Source organism: Pyrus communis, chromosome 8 (genome assembly GCF_963583255.1).
Source record: "Pyrus communis chromosome 8, drPyrComm1.1, whole genome shotgun sequence".
Taxonomy (NCBI): domain Eukaryota; kingdom Viridiplantae; phylum Streptophyta; class Magnoliopsida; order Rosales; family Rosaceae; genus Pyrus; species Pyrus communis.
In genome coordinates this window covers 9,842,145-9,862,289 of record NC_084810.1, presented here as the reverse complement: position 1 = coordinate 9,862,289, position 20,145 = coordinate 9,842,145, and the positions used below count along the sequence as shown (strand labels likewise).

At 35.8% G+C, this 20,145-nt stretch overlaps 1 protein-coding gene across 1 annotated transcript; it reads left to right on the top strand.

Annotated features, from left to right (window-relative positions):
• The first annotated feature begins 5,927 nt into the window (after window positions 1-5,927).
• LOC137742636 (ABC transporter C family member 3-like) lies at window positions 5,928-12,085 on the top strand. Its single transcript, XM_068482555.1, has 10 exons — window positions 5,928-8,415; window positions 8,568-8,654; window positions 8,760-9,407; window positions 9,512-9,676; window positions 9,932-10,226; window positions 10,332-10,546; window positions 10,625-10,930; window positions 11,045-11,108; window positions 11,200-11,439; window positions 11,523-12,085. Exons 1-10 carry the CDS (start codon window positions 5,998-6,000, stop codon window positions 11,630-11,632), a joined length of 4,548 nt encoding a protein of 1,515 aa, XP_068338656.1. The 5' UTR covers window positions 5,928-5,997; the 3' UTR covers window positions 11,633-12,085.
• Window positions 12,086-20,145: the final 8,060 nt, after the last annotated feature.

Here is a 20,145-nt window from a genome sequence, read left to right as displayed (position 1 = left end):
TATAGGGTGATGTTTTAGCAAAGCTAGGTGTTTTTGGAATTGAAGGAGATGGAGAACAAACTGAAGAATAAGGATCATAAGGGGTGGCTAATGTTGTTTGGTAGTTTGGACGGATATTTCCTATGGTTGATCCTAAGGGAGTAAATCTGTTTGTGATGGCTAAGGCTGATGAGGAATCGGGAATAGATTCCTGTTTAACTGGTGCTGGGGTTTGGGTGAGAGTGGCTGGAAGCCTTCGTTGATTAGTACCCATTCTTCCCCTGCAAAAATTCTCTTGTTAGAAAATCAAGAATGCAATTCTGGCTACCTTTAATGTATTCAATTTCAAAATAAAAAATACTTAATATGGTTTGCCAGCGTGCAAAAATCTGTTTTGATGCAATGTTTTGAACATCTTTTTGTAAAACATGTTTTGCAGATTTGCAATCAACACGAACCAGAAATTTTTTATTTAATAAATCATCTTGAAATTTGCTAATGCATAATACAATAGATAATATTTCTTTTTTAATAGTACCATAATTATGTTGAGTAGAATTCCAAACTCCTAAATGGAAACGAACAATTTGTTCAGGAGCTTCGGAAGAAGTTTTCTGCTTGAGGATACATCTATAACCAATGTTAGATGCATCAGTTTCAACTATTTTGAATGAGTTGGGAGTTGGAATGCCAAGACAAGGCAAAGTCTTGACATGATTTTTGATTTGTTTTACAATGGAAGTATGAATTTGAGACCATGATAGAGGATTCTCCTTAAGACGATCAAATAAAGGTTTGCATTGTTGTCGGAGATGAGGATAAAATTCAGAAACATAATTGAGAGATCCAAGAAAACGTTGAAGTTGAGTTTTATCAGTAATCTAATATGAAAATTTTTCAGCAAACTGGATGACTCGATCTATTGGTTAGATGGTAGATCTATGGATATGATATCCTAAAAATCTAACCTTAGTTTGGAATAACTTAATCTTGGCAGCTGAAACAACTAACTCATTAGACTTAATGATTCTAGTGAATAAATACAAATGTTTCCAATGCTCATCTATTGATTTTGAAAAGATTAAAACATCATCAATATAAACAATTGAAAAATGACTATATGGATTAAAAATATCATTCATAATATTTTGAAATTCACTTGGTGCATTTTTCAGGCCGAAAGGCATTACATTCCATTCGTAATGTCTGAAAGGAGTGACAAAAGCAGTTTTGTATTTATCAGATTCATGAATTTGAATTTACCAAAAACTTAATTTCATATCAAATTTGGAAAAAATAGTTGCTTGAGAAAGTCTCTTTATCAAATCTCTTTTGTTAGGGATTGGATATCGGATCCATTCCAAAACATCATTCAAAGGTTTATAGTTAATAATCAATCTTGGAGTGCCTCTTTCTAATTCGGCATTTTTTTTAACATAAAAAGTAGGGCATGACCATGGAGATTTACTGTGTCGAATAATTCCTTTTTCCAGAAGCTGGTTAATTTCTGTTTTACAAAACTCTAAAACTTCCTGATTCATTTGAATAGGTCATGCTTTTGTGGGAATTTTTGACTCATTGAAATTCTTAACATAAGGGAGTTTAACAATATGTTGTTTTCTGTGCGTGGGAATTTTTGACTCATTGAAATTCTTAACATAAGGGAGTTTAACAATATGTTGTTTTCTGTGCCAAAAGGCATTGGGGATATCTGAACAGATTTCCTTAGCCAGTTTATCAGAAAACTGGCTAATAGATTCTAACAAAGACTTATTTATTAACTGTTCTTCAATTCTTTTGTGTTTAATTTCTTCTTGTAAGAAATTAATCTGTTGAGTTTTTGCAGTGATTTGGTTAAGAGTTTTGGAGACACTGTCTTTTTGAAATTGTTTTAATTTTTTGAGGTCTGTTTCCATGCAGAACTCAAATGTAATTTTCTGTCCTAGAACTTTAGTGGTAATCCGATTATGATGAACTTTGAAAGGATAAATTAAAGCTATAAAAGGTAATCCTAATATGACCGGATCAGAAATATTTTTTATTAAAACAAACATTTTCTTGACAAACATGGGCTTTAGGAATTTCATATTTTAACTTCATCGGGGATTGATTTGCAGCATTAAGTATTTCAGTGGACTTGTGATAATACTTAGTAGGAATTAACCATTCTTGAATACAATTCAAGTTTGCACCTGAATCAATTAATGCTATAGTTTTTAAATGAAAATCTTCGATTATTATCTTGATTTTAGAATACCATTTTCTAATCCTGATTTTGTCTAAAAGACTTAAAACCAAATATTTTGAAGAAGCTTTGCTCGACTGAGCATCAGAATCGTGATTTGAAGAAGAACTGTCCTGTTCTTCAACAAGAATTTGAGTATGGACTCTACTGAGTTGTGAATGAATTTCTGTATTTTCGGACTTTAGAAGCCTAGTTTCCGATTTGATTTGATTAACTTCTTTTTGCAAATCTTTAATGGTAATTTCTTTTTTCGGCTTACTAAACCTTTCTGAAGTGGTGCTGAGAGAAATCTTTTGAGGTGGTGTTTGGCTAGTGCCTGATTCTTGTTGTGAAATCCACTTTTTTAATTTCTTTAAATAAAAAGATTTCAAATCTGGGTTATCAACTTTACTTATTAATTCAACTAGGAATTCTTCTTGTTCTTCTTGCTTATTAAGTACTGATATTTTGTTACAACAAGTGTCAGTACATCCTAACTTGATGTTTGGCGAAGAAACTTCACTAGAACTGCTATGATCAGAAGAGGATAATTCCAAATCCTTATCTGATTGACTAGAATCGGTATTTCTAAGTTCTAAAACTTGGATAAGCTGTACTTTCTCTTCATCAGAGATTTTCAGCTGATTAATTGCTTTCTTAACTTTACACTCATTGGCGTAATGGCCATATTTGCCACATTTGTAGCATTTTCCTGTCTTACTCTGATGATCCTTACCATATTTTCAAAAAGGTTTCTTTTTGGGGTTTCGAAAAGTTTTTTCATAAAACTTGTTGGTTTGAAAAAGTTTGGTGGATGACCTTGGTTTGTACTTATGGTACCTGGGATGAGATTTAGAATACTTACTCATGTGTTGAGCTTTCTTCTTCTTATTGGAAGGAGCTCTGGGTGGTAAACCATATTATTCACAAAACGTTCCTAGTTCATATTTGGCAATAGAGTTATCTTGATTGACTTGTTTTGAAATCTTCATATCGATACACATTTTCAATCCTTCCTTCTGGATAACATTAACTATGTTCCCATAAGTAAGGTTATGATAAGGTATGATACCTTCTTCATTAACTAAAACATTTCGTATTTTATGAGAAAAAAGGTTTGATAATCCATTAATAAATTTTTCTTTCCAAAATGGTTGATTACTATCTTCTCGAAGCATGACTCTGGACATGAAAACATCTTTATACCATCTGAAATCACTTAAGGTAGGGCACCTTAAATTACTCAGTTGGTCGTGAATCCTAGTAGTGACATTGCTAGGTGTTCCTATAAAGTGTTCTATAATGGTGTAGAGTAAGGTATTTATTCCGTTAGGTATTCCTTGTCCTATAGTTTCATCAAAGATGGGAAGCCCTTCCTCATCTTTTTTTATCGCATGGCGTATTTCATCTCTGGAATGAGAAGTTAAGTGCTTCTCCCACCAGGAATGAAGCATTCCTGTAAAACCAGTGACTAAGAGGTCGACAATTTGTGTTTGTGTAAGACTGTGATTGGTGATATAGCTATTAGCAACCATAGACATGTGTTGAAGTTTGTTAAGAAGTTCCTGTTCTGACAATCCATCTATATTCCATTCATAGAGTTTGTCAGCAGAGACTGAAAACTGATTTTGAATATTTCTCTCTTCAAACTGAAGATCTAGAGGTGTTGGTCTGGGATACCAGTTTTTTGTAAGAGTTGTGGAGTTGACTGGATTAGTGCGAATACGCTTAAGATCAAAAGTTGGTTGAAGATCAATATTTTGAAAAGCATGTTCAATTTTTTGAATTGAAGTATCAATTTCTGTTTCTTGAGAAGAATCTGAAGTAGATGTTTCTTCTTCGACAGAAATATCATGATTTTGTAAAACATTAACAACTTTCTCTTTTTTGAGCTCATTGAGCATATGATCTATTTTTTGCATAGTAGTCATTGATTTTAAAGCAGTAGAACTTGAAGAAGCATCAGTGAAATTCACTAATGGTTTTTCTTTTTGAAAAGATTTTGGCTGAGACAATTTGTCGATTTTGGTTTCAATTTTATCTAACTGTTTTCCAATAGTATGAAGACTCTGGTTTGTAAAATTGTTCTGTTCAATGACAGATTTAAAACCTGCATCTTCTTTTGGAATTTTGAAAGGAGTAGCTGAAATGTTGGTATTGCCAGTGGAAATCAAAATAGTTTCTTTGGGAGGATGACTGGAAGAAACCAAAGTTTTGTCTTTCTTAACCCAATTTTCTTTGGTAACAACCGTAAATTCATTTTTAGGTTCAAAGTGTTTTTCAATAAAATCAAAGAAAGATATTTGTTAATATATATACTGACTTTAAAAGCAACTTTCCTTTGATTGTTGGCATGAATTGTCAACCAAGATGACAACCTTGTGGTGCTCTTTCGAATAAAGGCAGAAAGTCAAACTAAATCTTTCCCTTGATTGTCTTTTTACTTACCTTCATGCGATTAAGACGAAGTGATTCATTTGTCTCAATGTATGTTTGAATAATATTGTATATTGTGTTCGTTAAAAGTAAAAGATATAATAGTCACGAAAAAAGCTCGTTTCTTTTGTTTTGATAGAATTGAAAGAAACGAGAACCGATCATGAATAATTTATGCTTTACCTTCAACTCGAACATTGATTGAAGGTTAACGTCCCTTTATTGATTCAGCAGTGAATATTATTGTTTTGATCTAACGATATTTTACATTAAAAAAAGTGATAGAAGTATTTAGGTGGTCTGTTATAACAATAGGTATTAAACTATTCTCTAAAGAAATCAAATTTAAAACTTTTTACTTATAAATAATATTACTAAAAAAGATAAAGAAAAATCCTAAGAAGATTTTCTTAAAAGTGGAATTCTTCATAGATTCTTTCTTTGCCACCTCATCTTTGTACACAATTTTCGTGTCACCATCATAAAACAATGTGTCAACAAAATGAGATGGTGGAGAGTCTATGGAGAGTCCTAATTTGAGAGAGTCTCCTTAGCATTTCTCAAAGGTTGGACTCTCCGACACCTTATCTTCTTAGCACAATTCCTGTGTCAACATTATAAAACATTATGTCAAAAAAAAAATAAAAAAATGGCAGAAAGTCCATAAAGAGTCTAACTTTAAGGAGTTTCCTTAGCATTTCTCAAACTTAAAAAGTTTAAAGGTGTTAACAACTTCGTCCAAAAAGGGGGACATACCACTTCAAAACCATGGGAATTCAAAAAATGCATCAAAATTCAACATGGAATTTAATTATTAAAGAGATGGACCAAAGACCCACTCTAATAATATTAATATTGTTCACAACTTGATAATTATCACCTGTAGAATCTGTCGGATGAGATTTTATCACAAAAGATCTCAGTGCTAATTGGAAAAGAGTTAAGACATTTAAATTATTCTTTTTTCAAAGATACGGTCAATATGCAATATTTCTACGATTTGGAATTTGGTATCCCACTTGACAAGCTTTTTCCAATACTTTAGTCAAAAGATGTGTTTGAAATTAAGTGAACATTTTGTGAACTTGAAATTAAGTCCGGGGGTTATGCTTGTCGAAGATTCAAACTTGTCAGTTTTCTTGCCTTGAAAACAAACCACAAATAAGTAGACAAAAATAATGGTGGGAGTCCCTAAACAAGACATTCATTGGAAATGCTCTGAGTCTTGGGCACTACGTTAGCCACCTCCCCGGGAAAATTCGACTTTGACATTTCAACCCTTTCTCCCTCTCCACTCTCACACCTCTCTCCCCCCTATATAAACAACACTAAAAAATCTTCGTCCAATAACAAAATTCATGGAGTTTATTGGTTCATCAAACCACGGTACTCTCTCAACCTTCTTCTCACACTACACATCACTGATGCATCCAGGTACCCATTTTCTGCTCAACCCAGTTTTTATACGTGCGTTTTCTGGTTCATTACACATAGTATTGGCATTTGTGTTGTTCTTCTCTTGGTTGTGGAGGAAATTCAAGGGGGGTGATGGAGGAGGAGGAGAGGCTCCGAAACAGAGGTTTTCGAATAGTCAAAATTCGTACTACAAGCAGGCTTTAATTTGTACTTTCTGTGTTTCCGGGTTTAGTCTCGTTTTTTGTTTATTGAACTACTTTTCTTGGTACAAAAATGGTTGGTCTGATGTAAAAGTAGTGACCCTTTTGGATTTAGCTGTTAGAACACTCTCTTGGGGTGCAGTTTGTGTTTATTTGCATACCCAATTCTCCAATTCTACTGAATCCATTAACTTCCCAAACTTTTTGAGAGTTTGGTGGGGTTTCTATTTCTCTATTTCTTGCTATTCCCTTGTCATTGACATTGTTCTTCACAAGGACCGTGTTTCGTTGCCAGTTAAATCTTTGGTTTTTGATGTTGTCTGCGTTCTTTCGGGTTTGTTTTTCATGTATGTGGGGTTTTTGGGGAAGAAAGAGGGCAGAGATTCTGTTCTTGAGGAACCCCTTTTGAACGGTAATCGTAGTACTGGTGTAGGTAATCATAGAGACTCAAATAAGTCGAGAGGGGGAACAAATGTTAACCCTTATTCAAATGCTGGAATTTTCAGCATTCTTACTTTTGCTTGGATGGTTCCTCTAATTGCGGCTGGCAATAAGAAGGCATTAGACCTTGAGGATGTTCCTGAACTAGATAAGGTTGACAGTGTATTTGGGTCCTATCCTCGTTTTAAAAGTAAGCTTGATGTGGGGTGTGGTGGGAGCGGCAAGGTTACCACACTTCTCCTGGTGAAGACATTAATCTTCTCAGCCTGGAAAGAGATTCTCTTGACCGCTTCATTTGGGATTTTTTACACAATGGCGTCTTATGTAGGTCCATATCTGATCGACACACTTGTTCAATACCTCTATGGGCGACGGCAATTCAAAAATGAAGGCTGTGTTTTGGTTTCTGCATTTTTGTTTGCAAAGCTCGTGGAGTGCCTTACTCAAAGGCACTGGTTCTTTAAGACGCAACAGGTAGGAGTAAGAATCCGAGCAGTACTTGTTACAGCCATATATAACAAAGGTTTGACCTTGTCATGCCAGTCCAAGCAGGGTCACACAAGCGGTGAGATTATCAATTTTATGACTGTCGATGCTGAGAAGATCGGTGACTTCATTTGGTACATGCACTATCCATGGATAATCTTTGTACAAATTGGCTTGGCCTTAGTGATTTTGTACATAAATCTTGGTCTTGCAGCTATCGCAACATTGATTGCAACGATAATTGTTATGTTGGCAAATGTTCCCTTGGGGTCCTTGCAGAAGAAGTTTCAGGACAAGTTAATGAAGTCAAAAGATAAAAGGATGAAGGCAACATCTGAGATCTTGAGGAACATGAGAATTCTCAAGCTTCAAGCATGGGAGATGAAGTTTCTGTCTAAAATTAATGAGCTCCGGAAGTCAGAGGCAGGATGGTTACGAAAGTTTGTTTACACTTGGGCCATGACCTCATTTGTCTTCTGGGGTGCCCCAACATTTGTGTCTGTGGTCACTTTTGTTTCTTGCACGCTTTTGGGAATTCCACTTGAATCTGGGAAGATCTTATCTGCACTTGCAACGTTCAGGATTCTTCAAGAGCCTATTTACTGTCTTCCAGATACAATTTCAATGATAGCACAAACTAAGGTATCTCTTGATAGAATTGCATCATTCCTTTGTCTTGATGACTTGCAGCCGGATGTTATAGAGAACATCCCAAGAGGTAGTTCTGATACAGCAGTTGAGATAGTCGATGGGAATTTCTCTTGGGATTTATCTTCCCCTAATCCAGCATTGAAGGATATAAATTTCAAAGTGAGCCGTGGTATGAGAGTTGCTGTTTGTGGTACTGTTGGCTCAGGCAAGTCGAGCTTACTTTCTTGCATTCTGGGAGAAGTTCCGAAGATATCTGGGACTCTTAAGTTGTGTGGGACCAAGGCCTATGTTTCTCAGTCACCATGGATACAGAGTGGAAAAATAGAAGAAAACATATTGTTTGGTAAACAGATGGACAGAGAAAGTTATGAGAGGGTTCTAGAAGCGTGTTCGTTAAAGAAAGACCTGGAAGTTCTATCGTTTGGTGATCAGACTGTTATAGGGGAGAGAGGAATCAATTTAAGTGGCGGGCAGAAGCAAAGAATACAAATTGCACGTGCTGTATACCAAGATGCTGATATTTATCTGTTTGATGATCCTTTTAGTGCCGTTGATGCTCATACAGGATCCCACATTTTTAAGGTATTTTATTTCTCTATTCTAGTATGATTCCATATGTAATAAACTGAATCTGAAAAGTTATTCGCATCATTGAACTATTGACATATGCATCAATAATATTCTTTTGTTTGACACTTCACGATTGATTTATTTAATTGACAATTGCATAACAGGAATGTTTGCTAGGCCTGTTGAGTTCGAAAACAGTAATTTATGTCACTCATCAAGTGGAGTTCTTGCCGGCTGCTGATCTTATATTGGTAAACTATCCACAGCGGTTTTTTTTCTTTTTTGAAATTCCAATGCATAATACGTGATACTATCTACTTGGTATATGTCCACTCAAAGTTACTCCTTATCATCAGGTTATGAAGGACGGAAGGATTAGTCAAGCTGGAAAGTTCAATGATATCCTTAATTCTGGAACTGATTTTGAGGAACTTGTGGGAGCGCATAAGGAAGCTTTGTCCGCGGTTAATTCTGTAGAAGAAGGGCATGCTGAACAAATAAGTGTTAGCAAAGAAGAAGGAAATTCGGCTAGTACTAATGGGGTTGTCCAAGAAAAAGAAAGCAGTGATGTTCAAAATAGTAAAACAGATGATGTAGGTGAGCCAAAAGGGCAGATTGTTCAAGAAGAAGAGAGAGAGAAAGGTCGAGTTGGGTTTTCAGTGTACTGGAAGTATATCACCACAGCTTACGGAGGTGCTCTTGTGCCTTTTATATTGCTTGGACAAATTCTGTTTCAGATCCTTCAAATTGGAAGCAATTACTGGATGGCTTGGGCAACTCCCGTGTCTAAGGATGCGAAACATACTATTACAAGCTCTACATTGATAATTGTATATGTTGCTTTGGCTATTGGAAGTTCTTTTTGTGTTCTCTTCAGATCCATGTTTCTTGCAACAGCTGCGTACAAGACAGCAACTATACTCTTTAGTAAAATGCACCATTGCATTTTCCGTGCTCCAATGTCTTTTTTTGATTCAACTCCAAGTGGACGAATCCTAAACCGAGTAAGCGAAATATATTTCTAATATCATGCCTGATTGGTGGTTCAAAGCAAAATATATTTCTAAAATCAGTATTCGAATCAATGTTGCTCAATAATTTCTTGCAGGCTTCTACTGACCAAAATGTTGTGGACATGAACATGTCGATTCAACTTGGGGCCCTTGCTAACTCAACGATCCAGCTTGTAGGAATTATTGCAGTGATGTCACAGGTTGCATGGCAGGTTTTCATCATTTTTATCCCCGTGGTTGCAATCTGTATCTGGTATCAGGTAATTCTTCTAACTTTGTCCGAATGCTCCTATCTTATACGTTGAACTGATAGGTCAACTTATCACATGAATTCAACTGTGGAAAATACTTCATTTTTAATTCTTATGTTGTTCATGCTCTGTTGATGCTCTTTATTCATACCTATACATGCTTGAACTTGGCTTCCTTATTGACCCAAAAGTTTCCTCCTGTTACAGCCCGGAATATATAAGAATCATGTTCAATAAAATGCTCACAAATTTATATTGATGCAGCAATACTACATTCCTTCAGCAAGAGAACTAGCACGGTTGGTTGGAGTATGCAAAGCTCCAGTGATACAACATTTTGCTGAAACAATTTCAGGGTCAACAACTATTAGATGCTTCGATCAAGAATCAAGATTCAGGGATACAAATATGAAATTGAACGACAGTTTTGGTCGGCCTAAGTTCCATACTGCAGCTGCAATGGAATGGCTATGTTTTCGCTTGGATATGTTGTCATCTATCACATTTGGATTTTCTTTGATTTTCTTGATCTCTATTCCAGCGGGGTTAATTGATCCAGGCAAGTGATATTCATCTTTTGTTTTACCGATTATTCTTGAAATAATTGTTTGCAAATTTATAAATTCTCTCTTTTCTTATTTGGTTTGCATTTTTTACCCTAAAGGCATTGCGGGATTGGCTATCACATATGGACTTAATCTAAACATGTTGCAAGCTCGGTGTATATGGAATCTTTGCAATGTAGAGAACAGAATAATATCAGTGGAGAGATTACTACAGTACACTAATATTCCCACTGAACCTCCTCTTGTAATAGAATCCAATCAGCCGAATCGTTCTTGGCCATTACTTGGAGAAGTTGATATCCGTGATCTTCAGGTACCTTCTGTTCTGGTTTATTTCTTCATACGATATAGGATCAGTCATGTTTATGACTGTTATTTCATGTTTATGTAGGTTCGCTACGCTCCACACATGCCACTAGTGTTGCGGGGTCTCACATGTACCTTTCTTGGGGGAATGAAAACTGGGATTGTGGGGAGAACTGGCAGTGGCAAATCAACTCTCATACAGACCCTTTTCCGGATTGTGAATCCTTCTGCCGGCCAGATTTTGATAGATGGTATTGATATCTCTTCAATTGGACTGCATGACTTGAGGTCTAGGCTGAGCATTATCCCTCAGGACCCAACCATGTTTGAAGGGACTGTAAGAAGCAATCTGGACCCGCTTGAAGAGTACACAGACGAACAAATTTGGGAGGTTGGTTGATTTACATTGATGATAGGAATTTTGTTCCCTCTAAATGTTCTTCTGTATCTGATTTTTCAGTTCCAAATCGGCGTCACTCATTAACATGTCTTTTATTTGTTTTAGGCCCTTGATAAGTGCCAACTTGGAGATGAAGTTAGGAAAAAGGAAGGAAAGCTGGATTCCACAGGTTTGTTCTTAATTTAGAGGCTATATAGATGCTCTCAATTTCATGCTATGTCATGGAAATTATTTGTGCTTATGTTCGAGAATTGCTGCAGTTAGCGAGAACGGAGAGAACTGGAGTATGGGTCAGAGACAGCTGGTCTGCCTTGGCCGTGTGCTCCTGAAGAAAAGTAAAGTTTTGGTGCTTGATGAAGCTACTGCATCGGTTGATACGGCTACAGATAATCTGATCCAGCAGACCCTTCGACAACACTTTACTGACTGCACAGTCATTACTATTGCGCATCGTATAACTTCTGTTCTTGACAGTGACATGGTTCTACTTCTAAGTCACGGTTAGTATTGCCATATGAATCCATCCAACGTTCCTAGTGATCCCCTTAGTTTTTACTTTAACGTATTTTTGATCATGTTGCAGGGCTTATTGAGGAATATGATTCTCCCGCAAGATTGCTGGAAAACAAATCATCGTCCTTCGCTCAGCTCGTGGCAGAGTACACAACGAGGTCGAATTCCAGTTACGAGTAGTTTGAATGACAATTAACAGTCCAAATCTTCACTGTTCACTAGTCAACTGGGAAACTGTTTTGATAATGTCGAAAATAATTGGCGAGTATGGTCTTACTCGCGAGTACCGAACCAACAAAATCGAATGATCAAGCTACAGCTTGCAAGTGTATTTTTATATGCTATATTTTCTGTTACAAATGTGTTATGATTAAGTACATTACATTATTCAAGCAATGGTATTCTCAGAGTTAATGTAGCTGTCAAACTTCGTGCTTCCAATGAAATCTAGAATGTCTGGTTTTAATTTACCAGCATTCAGTTATGGATCCTGAGTCGTGCTGTTTCAATCAGGATTCTGGATTAAATTTATATTAAATATCAAGCTGGGCATAGGCTTTAAGAAAAAAATTACAAAGTTCAGTTAAATATTTTAGGATAAGCCACAAATTTTATTGCAAGTGAGCTTCTGACTGAGGGGATGTATTCAATTTGGAGCTTAAAAGTTTTTTAAGAGTATAAATTTATAAATACTCAATCAAGATTTTGAATGAATCTATAGAAGTCCACAGGTATTCAATTAAGATTTTAAAAAGTATAAAACTTTACAAAATTAGATTGCATTCTTTCAAGATTTTAAAGTAGTTCATAAAACTCCATATATTCAATTACGATTAGATTTTAAACTATTTTAAATGATGAAATATTTTAATGGATTTAGAGGGTTTTTATACTTTTTTTTTTATATATTTTGGGAACTTTAACGAAACGCTCATGGTACTGTTTATTTTAACGAAAAACCAGATTTTTACACTAAAAAGTCAATTCTAATACTATTCATTTTACTCTTTATTTTGTCCTTATCGTTAAAACTCAAAGTTTTCAAGTCATTTTTATTAATTTTCCTTTTTTATATAGGCTTTAGGAAATCAAACCTCAACCTCTAATATTTGTAATGATTTCATCCAAAATTCACATGGAATGTGTGGAACACCATTAAACTCCATGAATTTATAACTCTTCTAAACTTTTTCAAATTCTCAATAGAATACGAAATGGGAAATTACCATCTTGTCTTCAAGCTTTTTCTTTTTAGAATTTTATAAGGGCCTTTACACTCTGTTTGGATGAGAAAATTTAAGATTGCTAGGGAATTTTAAAATGACGGAATTTTATTTTTCTAGATTTTGTGAATTTTCTTGTTTGGCTAGCCTAAAAGAACAATGGAATTTGAATATGGATTTTGTAATTTTTAAAATCTCACTTGTATTTAGAAATTGCGTCTATATACATGAAATTTAAACTTAGGAATTGGAAGTCTCAAATTCCAAGTTTTTTTTTCCACGTGAAAATTCTACATTTCTATGTTTATGAACCAAAACAAGAGAATTGGTCTATGTCAAATTTATAAATTCTGACTTTTGTCAAAATTCTAAGTCTATTTCTGTCATCCAAACATAGTGTTAAAACACAAGGTTAACTTTGAGGGTTTATGATTTTAGAAGGTCCATCACGGTTTTGGAGTTGATCATTTTGCGTGTATGGTTTTAGGGCTAGTTTGGTATTATTGTGTTTTGAAAAAAAACTGTTTCTGCTATGCTGTGAGAATAAGCTTATTTTTTTTACTTCACGTTTTCAACTTTTTTTTCACCCAAAACTGTGAAAATAAGCTGTTTCTAAGTGTTTACCAAACACCTTTTTTAGCTCAGCTTTTTTTTTTATACCACCTTTTTATAAAAGCACATTAGTACGAAACCAGTACTTAGAATGTACTTTGGAGGAGTTTAGGGTTTAAGGTGTAGGTCTTAGGGTTTCAGCGGTGCCCAAAATCCAGGAACTAAACCCTATACCTTGAGCGATTAACGTAGTGAAATTTTTTCTTCTAACAAAAGTCTTACGTATGCATGTTAGTCACAATTCATTGTTCATTGAGAATGTTAATTGGCTATGGCCTTGTAATAGTAAAGTTGGACATTATTGTCATTTTAACTAGCAAATTAGTTTGACTTTTTAACTAGTATCTAAACTAAAAATTATACTATTTTAGCTTAAAGTTCTTTTGAATTTGGTATTTAAACTAAAAGGTACCTTAAATTTATTGGAATGGTTGGAATTTCGTCCACAAATGCTTGCTTGGTGGGTTTGAAAAGCCTCCACTATGAGCAAACGTGGATTAGGCAAGTTGGTTAGGGTAATGTGCTTGCACAACTCAAGTTTGGATCTATCATTTTCATAAATTAGAGCAATTTAGAATATCTTCTTAGGCAGTGGTAACACCGCTGATAGATTGTTATGGCCCTTCACAAAATCTGGTGAGTTCTGTGTCAAACTAGGCATCATTGGGCTCATTCCACAGCTTTGTCTAAGGCTAGCTCCAACAAGCCATGCTCGTCTCACAGTCTTAATCCGGACATATGGCAAAGGATTTGGGGCTGCAACACTCTACCTAAAATCAAGCTCTTTCTATGGCGATTGATCGTGCACTCCCCCCACCTTTGATTGCTTATTCCGTAGGAAGCTAAGCCCCAATCCCTTGTGCCCCATATGCAAAATGCACCCTGAAACTTCAGCATATTTGATCTTTCAGTGCCAATGGGCTGAAAGGGTGTGGTTTGGTAGAGACCTAGCCTGTAGACCCAATCTCACTTTCACCTCACCCCTTCAACGACAAGTTCACCCTTATGATTAATTACTTAAAAAGTAAAAAGCCATTATAAATAAATAGAAAAACAAATCAAATTAAACATTAGAAAACAAAATGTAGCTAAACCTTATGCATCTTTTTCTTCCCCTTCGAATTTTTTTCTGACCACAAACATTTCACCCCACCAATTAACAGTAACTTACAGTTTTTTTAATGATATCAGTAAAACATAGAACAAAACTGTTTTTCCAAAAGTGAATTTTATTCCCATTTCCAGTTACAAACTTTGGTAAGGCAAGAAGAACAGTGAGAGGACTACGAACCAAACTGAGTTGCAGTACACTTCCAGCGAGAGGACTGCGAATCGAATTTGAGGTGAATTGTGACATGTTGACCCGCACAGAGTTCTGGAGTTGAACTTTATATCTTTTCTGGGGTTGACTTGCTCCCAGTGTACTTCTCCCCCGTCTTGGGACTTTGTCATGCTCGTCAGAGAGGCTGTGTCGTTGTCGAAGCTATTGGCTCCACCGGAATAGTGTTGGACTGAGTTAGTCCAACATCACAGGATCTAAAAAGGAGAAGGGATGTGCAATTAGCACATATCCCCTTCGGAAAAAAACGATAACAAAAAGTTAGGTCGAGCTCTTTGTTTCATGGTAAAGCGATTTAAACTTTTCAAAGTAATAAGATATTAGAACAAAACAAAATAAAGGTATTGGAAACCCTCCCTTTTTGTTTCCTCTAGGAAAACCCGAGCATTGTGATAAAACTCTTATTCCCATCATATGAAGTTGGAATTCGTGATTCTTCAATCTGTCATGAGGTAGTTATGACCGTCGTCCTTGTTTTTGTTGTCGCTCTTCAAGATAATTGGAGTAGAGCACTATGATTAGAGATGGCTTATCGTTTCGGGGTGAAATGACGCCAATGGAAGAGACGCTATCGTTAGACATTGCTTTGAGATTTCTATTCCAAAGCAACTCCGGATTGATGATGTGGACGCGAAGAAAGAAGAGTATATTGTTGAAGAGCACAATGAGTCCAAGAAGAAACAGAAGGGCAAAAAGTCCAACGAAGCCGCTCTAAGGAAGTTTGGAGAAAGTTCCGCTTAAAAGGAAGTCTACCAATGAAGGGGGGATCGAAAACTTCTCAGAGTAAAGTTGACAATGCCTCTAGTGCTGGAGAGACTACTCTGATTGAGGTTAAGGCCGTAGAGGCAATTACGTTAAACACCCAAGTCGAGAAGAAAGAGTTGAGAGAAAATAAGAGAGAGACATCGGTAAGTGACGACGAAGGTTTAATTGAGATCCCAGATAACTCTGTTGGGAGAGCGGAGGTGAGAAGAGAATAAGTGGCGGAGCAGCAACAATGTCAATACCAACAACAACAACAATAACAACAACAACAACAACAATAGCAACAACAACAACAACAACAAAATGCTAACTCCGGTGTAGATGTAAATTTGATCCTCGTTCTGACTTCCACAAAGGTAACAATTTCTAGACCGCATTCTACTCCAGCCATTTCTTCGTCCACTCCGGCGAGTATTTTGAAGGGGCTTGCTTCTGCGCCTCCTCTACTGCTGTTAGTCCACATGAAAAAAACAAGCATTTTCTGCCAACGCTAGTGGACTTAACAACCTGGAGCATGCTTAAGCTGTAATTTGTGTGGCTATTACTCCGATGAATTTAAGTTGTGCTATTTCGAGGATGGTTGGCTCGGAACTGCTACCAAAATCGCTATGTTGTAAGTCTTCTTTTCAACACTTAATCAAATTTTCTACTCCAACATATCCAAAATTAGCATCAGTCTAAGCTTTGTAACATTCCCAGTGCATCCCACACCGACAGATGTTCGGATTTCGCGGTTCATGATCTTTAATCAGATTGTAGAGCTCAAAACGTCAACTTAAACTGCTCAAATGAAGACGACTTTTCCATGAAAGTTTCTCCAAATGTGTCTAATGTAACATATCCAAATTTGGGGATAATCAATTCACTGTAGCATTCTGTGTGCTTAAATCACTGAAGCATGTTTTGAGGAAATTGTAGCAGCTGCCCAATAAATGAATAAGTTGGATTTCTAGTCTCTGTGAATGAAAGAAGAGTTGAGAGCGACAAGGGGAGTAATAATCATGTATTGATTGTTGACCAAATGGTAAAAGGAGGAATTCATGAAGATAAGAAGTGATGGAAGTAAAAGAAAATGAGAAAAAAATTCACCCACTACAAGCAAGTTGTAGCTGCCAAATAATTGCAAGACTTGGACTTCCAGCTCTGTTATAATAGAAAGGAGCTGCATAAAATGGGAGGAAAGTCATTCTATAGTTTCAATTTGTCCCTTGTTTTATCTCTCTTTCCGCGTCTTTCAAACACTTTAGTTTATGTATTTTGTTACTATGAGTGGCTAAACTCCTTAACTAAGGTTAAGGAGGAAACAACCATCTTTTTTTTATCTGTTCAATTCCCTTAATGATCCTAATTCCTATGATTCTTGCTTCAAATGGTTAGAGGAAGTTTTTGTTCTTTTCATCTTTAATGTCATGCACTCTTGATAGTTTTGAAGCCAAACTTCATTCAACCATGCTTGATTTTGTAATTCTTAACTATGAATTACTTTGATCATGAGTCATTCAAACATTATTCTTCACATACGATGGTTGGCTTGCTTTGGTCTTATGCAATTCAATGATTAGTTTACATGTGATGCTTCGAATTCATACCTTTAAGCGAAGAAGAATTTAACTATGTTTAATGCTACTTAGTGAGTTGGGAATTGTTAGATAAATAATTAGGAATTTATGGATTAATAGGAGTGGAATCTGATACCTTGGTTAATTCTCTCATTTATTTTCTTCACTAGTTTCATATTCATATGATTAGCTAGCTCAAGAAAACAACTTTTCTCCAACTAGGTTAGCATTAAATTAATTCAGGTTTGATTAGCGTTTCATCATTTTCATAAAATCTCTATGAATTCGACCTTGTACTTACACTCCTCTATATTCCAATAGATTCGTACACTTGCAAGTATAAATTTAAAACATAGCAATTTTTGGCATAACAATTGGCTCGAACAACAGTGGTGGATTAGACAAGCACTCCTTCAATTTCATGAAGGCCTATGCACATTCGTTGGTCCATAGTAGACCTTTATACTTCTTGATGGCGTTGAAGAATGACTTGCATTTGTCCGTTACATTGAAAGAAATCAACTTAGAACAGCTGCTTTCCAATTAAACTTTAAGTCTCCTTCACTGTCTAAGGGGACTTCAACTCCATAATAGCCTTGATTCTGCGTTTGGTGACCAAGTAACCTAAGAAATTTTTTGATGCTACTCTTAAGGTGCACTTTTTCAGATTAAGCTTAATGTTTCATTTCTGGAGCAGGTCAAAAGATTCTTGCAAATGAATTTGGTGCTTCTTATTCACCTTTCTTTTAGTTGTCGATGTATACTTCTTTCGTCTTTCCAATCTTCTCCTTGAAGTTTCGATTCATCAACCTTTGATAGGTTGCCCGTACATTCTTAAGTCTAAAAGGTATAACACGATAGAGACGCATACTCATGCCCCCTTGCTGTCTAACTCCAACTACTGTCACGTGGTGTCACATCTCGGCCCGAGGTCCACCACATCTCAGGCCCGCTTCACCACCGTAGCACGATATTATCCGCTTTGGGTCTCAACTACGCCCTCACGGTTTTATTTTTGGGAACTTACACGAGAACTTCCTAATGGGTCACCCATCATGGGAGTACTCTCGCGTGCTACTCGCTTAACTTCGAAGTTCCGATGGAACCCGAAGCCAAGGAGCTCCCAAAAGGCCTCGTGCTAGGTAGGGATGAGAATATACATATAAGGATCACTCCCCTGGGCAATGTGGGATCTAACACGTGGCAAGCTAGCCACTCATTGGATACCATGTGGCACTTACTCATTAGCCCAACATGTATATTACCTTAAAATTCATCAAAGTTATTACAAGAGGAATTTAATTTATTTTCATCCCTTTTCAATTTCCTTTTACTTTATTTTTTTTTTTAGTTCGCACACCGAGCGCGAAGTTATATTTTTTCCACCAACTCCGGGTCCGGGGCATTACAGAATGGTTAATGTGATTGATACGTGATTGCTTGCTTTGGAATCCAGTTAGGGGAAATACAACAAACCTTTACGGAGATTGATCATATTAAATTTTGTGGAATGTTGTATTATTATTCATGTTATTAGTTGATTAATGTGATTTGTTGCTAATTGGATAAATGCTTCTCTTGGGTATACTTGTGAAGTACTATTAATTGAACATATAATGTGATACATGTGAAAGATGAAATGATATAATTTTTTGCAAGGCAGGTGATAAACAAGCTAAGATTGTGTTAGACGAGGGATTTAAGAGTTTTATTTTATTTTTGTACACCTTGTAAGGGTTTTCAGATTATTTGAATAAGAGAAGTTTAGTTTTTTTCTTTTTATTTTACTTTTACTCACATGCCTGGCACGGGGATAATATTTTTCACCGAGCCCGAGTTCAGGGCGTGACACATACCTATATCAATGACCAATGATTTTTTTTCATGTTCAGCTCGTACATCTTGATTTAATTATATCCTATATATGCTTTCATGAAGCTCAGCAACTCGTGCCTCACTGTGGAATCGATAAACAAGTCTACTTGGGGTAAAGGATAAAGATCCTTTAGGTATTCCTTGTTTAATTCCATGAAGTCTACACAGATTTTCCACTTGCCATTATTTTTTAGCACAAGGACTGCGATTATAGAGAGAGAATATGTATTAAATAGAGAGAATCCCAAAGTATATATAGCATAAGATATTACTTCCTTTTAGGATTGTGATTACTTGTGGTGCACGACAATCTAGAGATTGTAGGAATCTCCAAGAATATAGGAAACCAAAGTAATCCATAGTCAAATCAGACTCCTTGTCTTGCAGAACAAGTATGGTCAATCTTGACGAGGCATGCCAGCCTTGCCAACCATTCTAGAGCCCAACAAGGTGTGGTGGCACCGTTAGTCCGTTTAGACAACTTAATCTGATACGGAGCCATTGAGTCCTTAACCAAACTTCTGAGGAATTAGTATTCCAATCCGCGTCACTCTGGCAAAAATAAAAAAAGATAAAAAATAAATCTATGGTCCCACAACTAATATTTATCACTAGATTTTCTGATGGATTTCACTTTGTGTAAGAAAAGTTAATAATAACAAATAATCACAAATAGTCACAAATTGATAATTACATCATAACTTATGGGAGCATGCTAACACGCACCGTCAAGTTAGTGCACAAAATCTTGCCCAACTAACGCAGCGAAATATACAATAAAAGAATGGAGAAATGTATGTTATTATTAACTTTCTTATTGTCCAATCATTGCATGTAACTCTAACCTATCTATATCTATACTACTCATTAATAGAATTTCTTTGTCAACCAAAGTTTTTAAAAATACTATTATACCCTTCCAGGTATAATTGAAATAAAATATCAAAAAAAAAATCATGGGTATTAAAGTAATTTCACACAAAAAAAATTAGTATTTTTTTCTTTTCCTTGCCCACATGTTATCAAGGCTCTCTCTAATTTAAATAAAATAAAAAATACCCCACTCCAACTTCTCTTTTTCATATATTTTTTCTTTTTAAATCTTTTATATTTATATACACATAGTGTGATGGCTTCATCTAATAATAATAGTATTAAAAAAAACCCAGCTTGTTAACCATTATTGTAAGTGTATATTCTAATTATACCCCTACTCTCATTACAATTTGAAAACAAAAATGGGTTAATGACCCTTGAAGTTTATCGTGTTTCACAAAGCTCTTCAACTTTCAGAAATTACACTAACATCCACTAAAGTTT

Bases quoted from the DNA above. Each gene is read 5' to 3' on its own strand.
- LOC137742636 (XM_068482555.1), top strand. From the start codon at position 5,998: ATGGAGTTTATTGGTTCATCAAACCACGGTACTCTCTCAACCTTCTTC. The intron at 10,227-10,331 runs GCAAGTGATATT...TTTACCCTAAAG, and splicing joins AGCGGGGTTAATTGATCCAG to GCATTGCGGGATTGGCTATC. The intron at 11,109-11,199 runs GTTTGTTCTTAA...GAATTGCTGCAG, and splicing joins AGGAAAGCTGGATTCCACAG to TTAGCGAGAACGGAGAGAAC.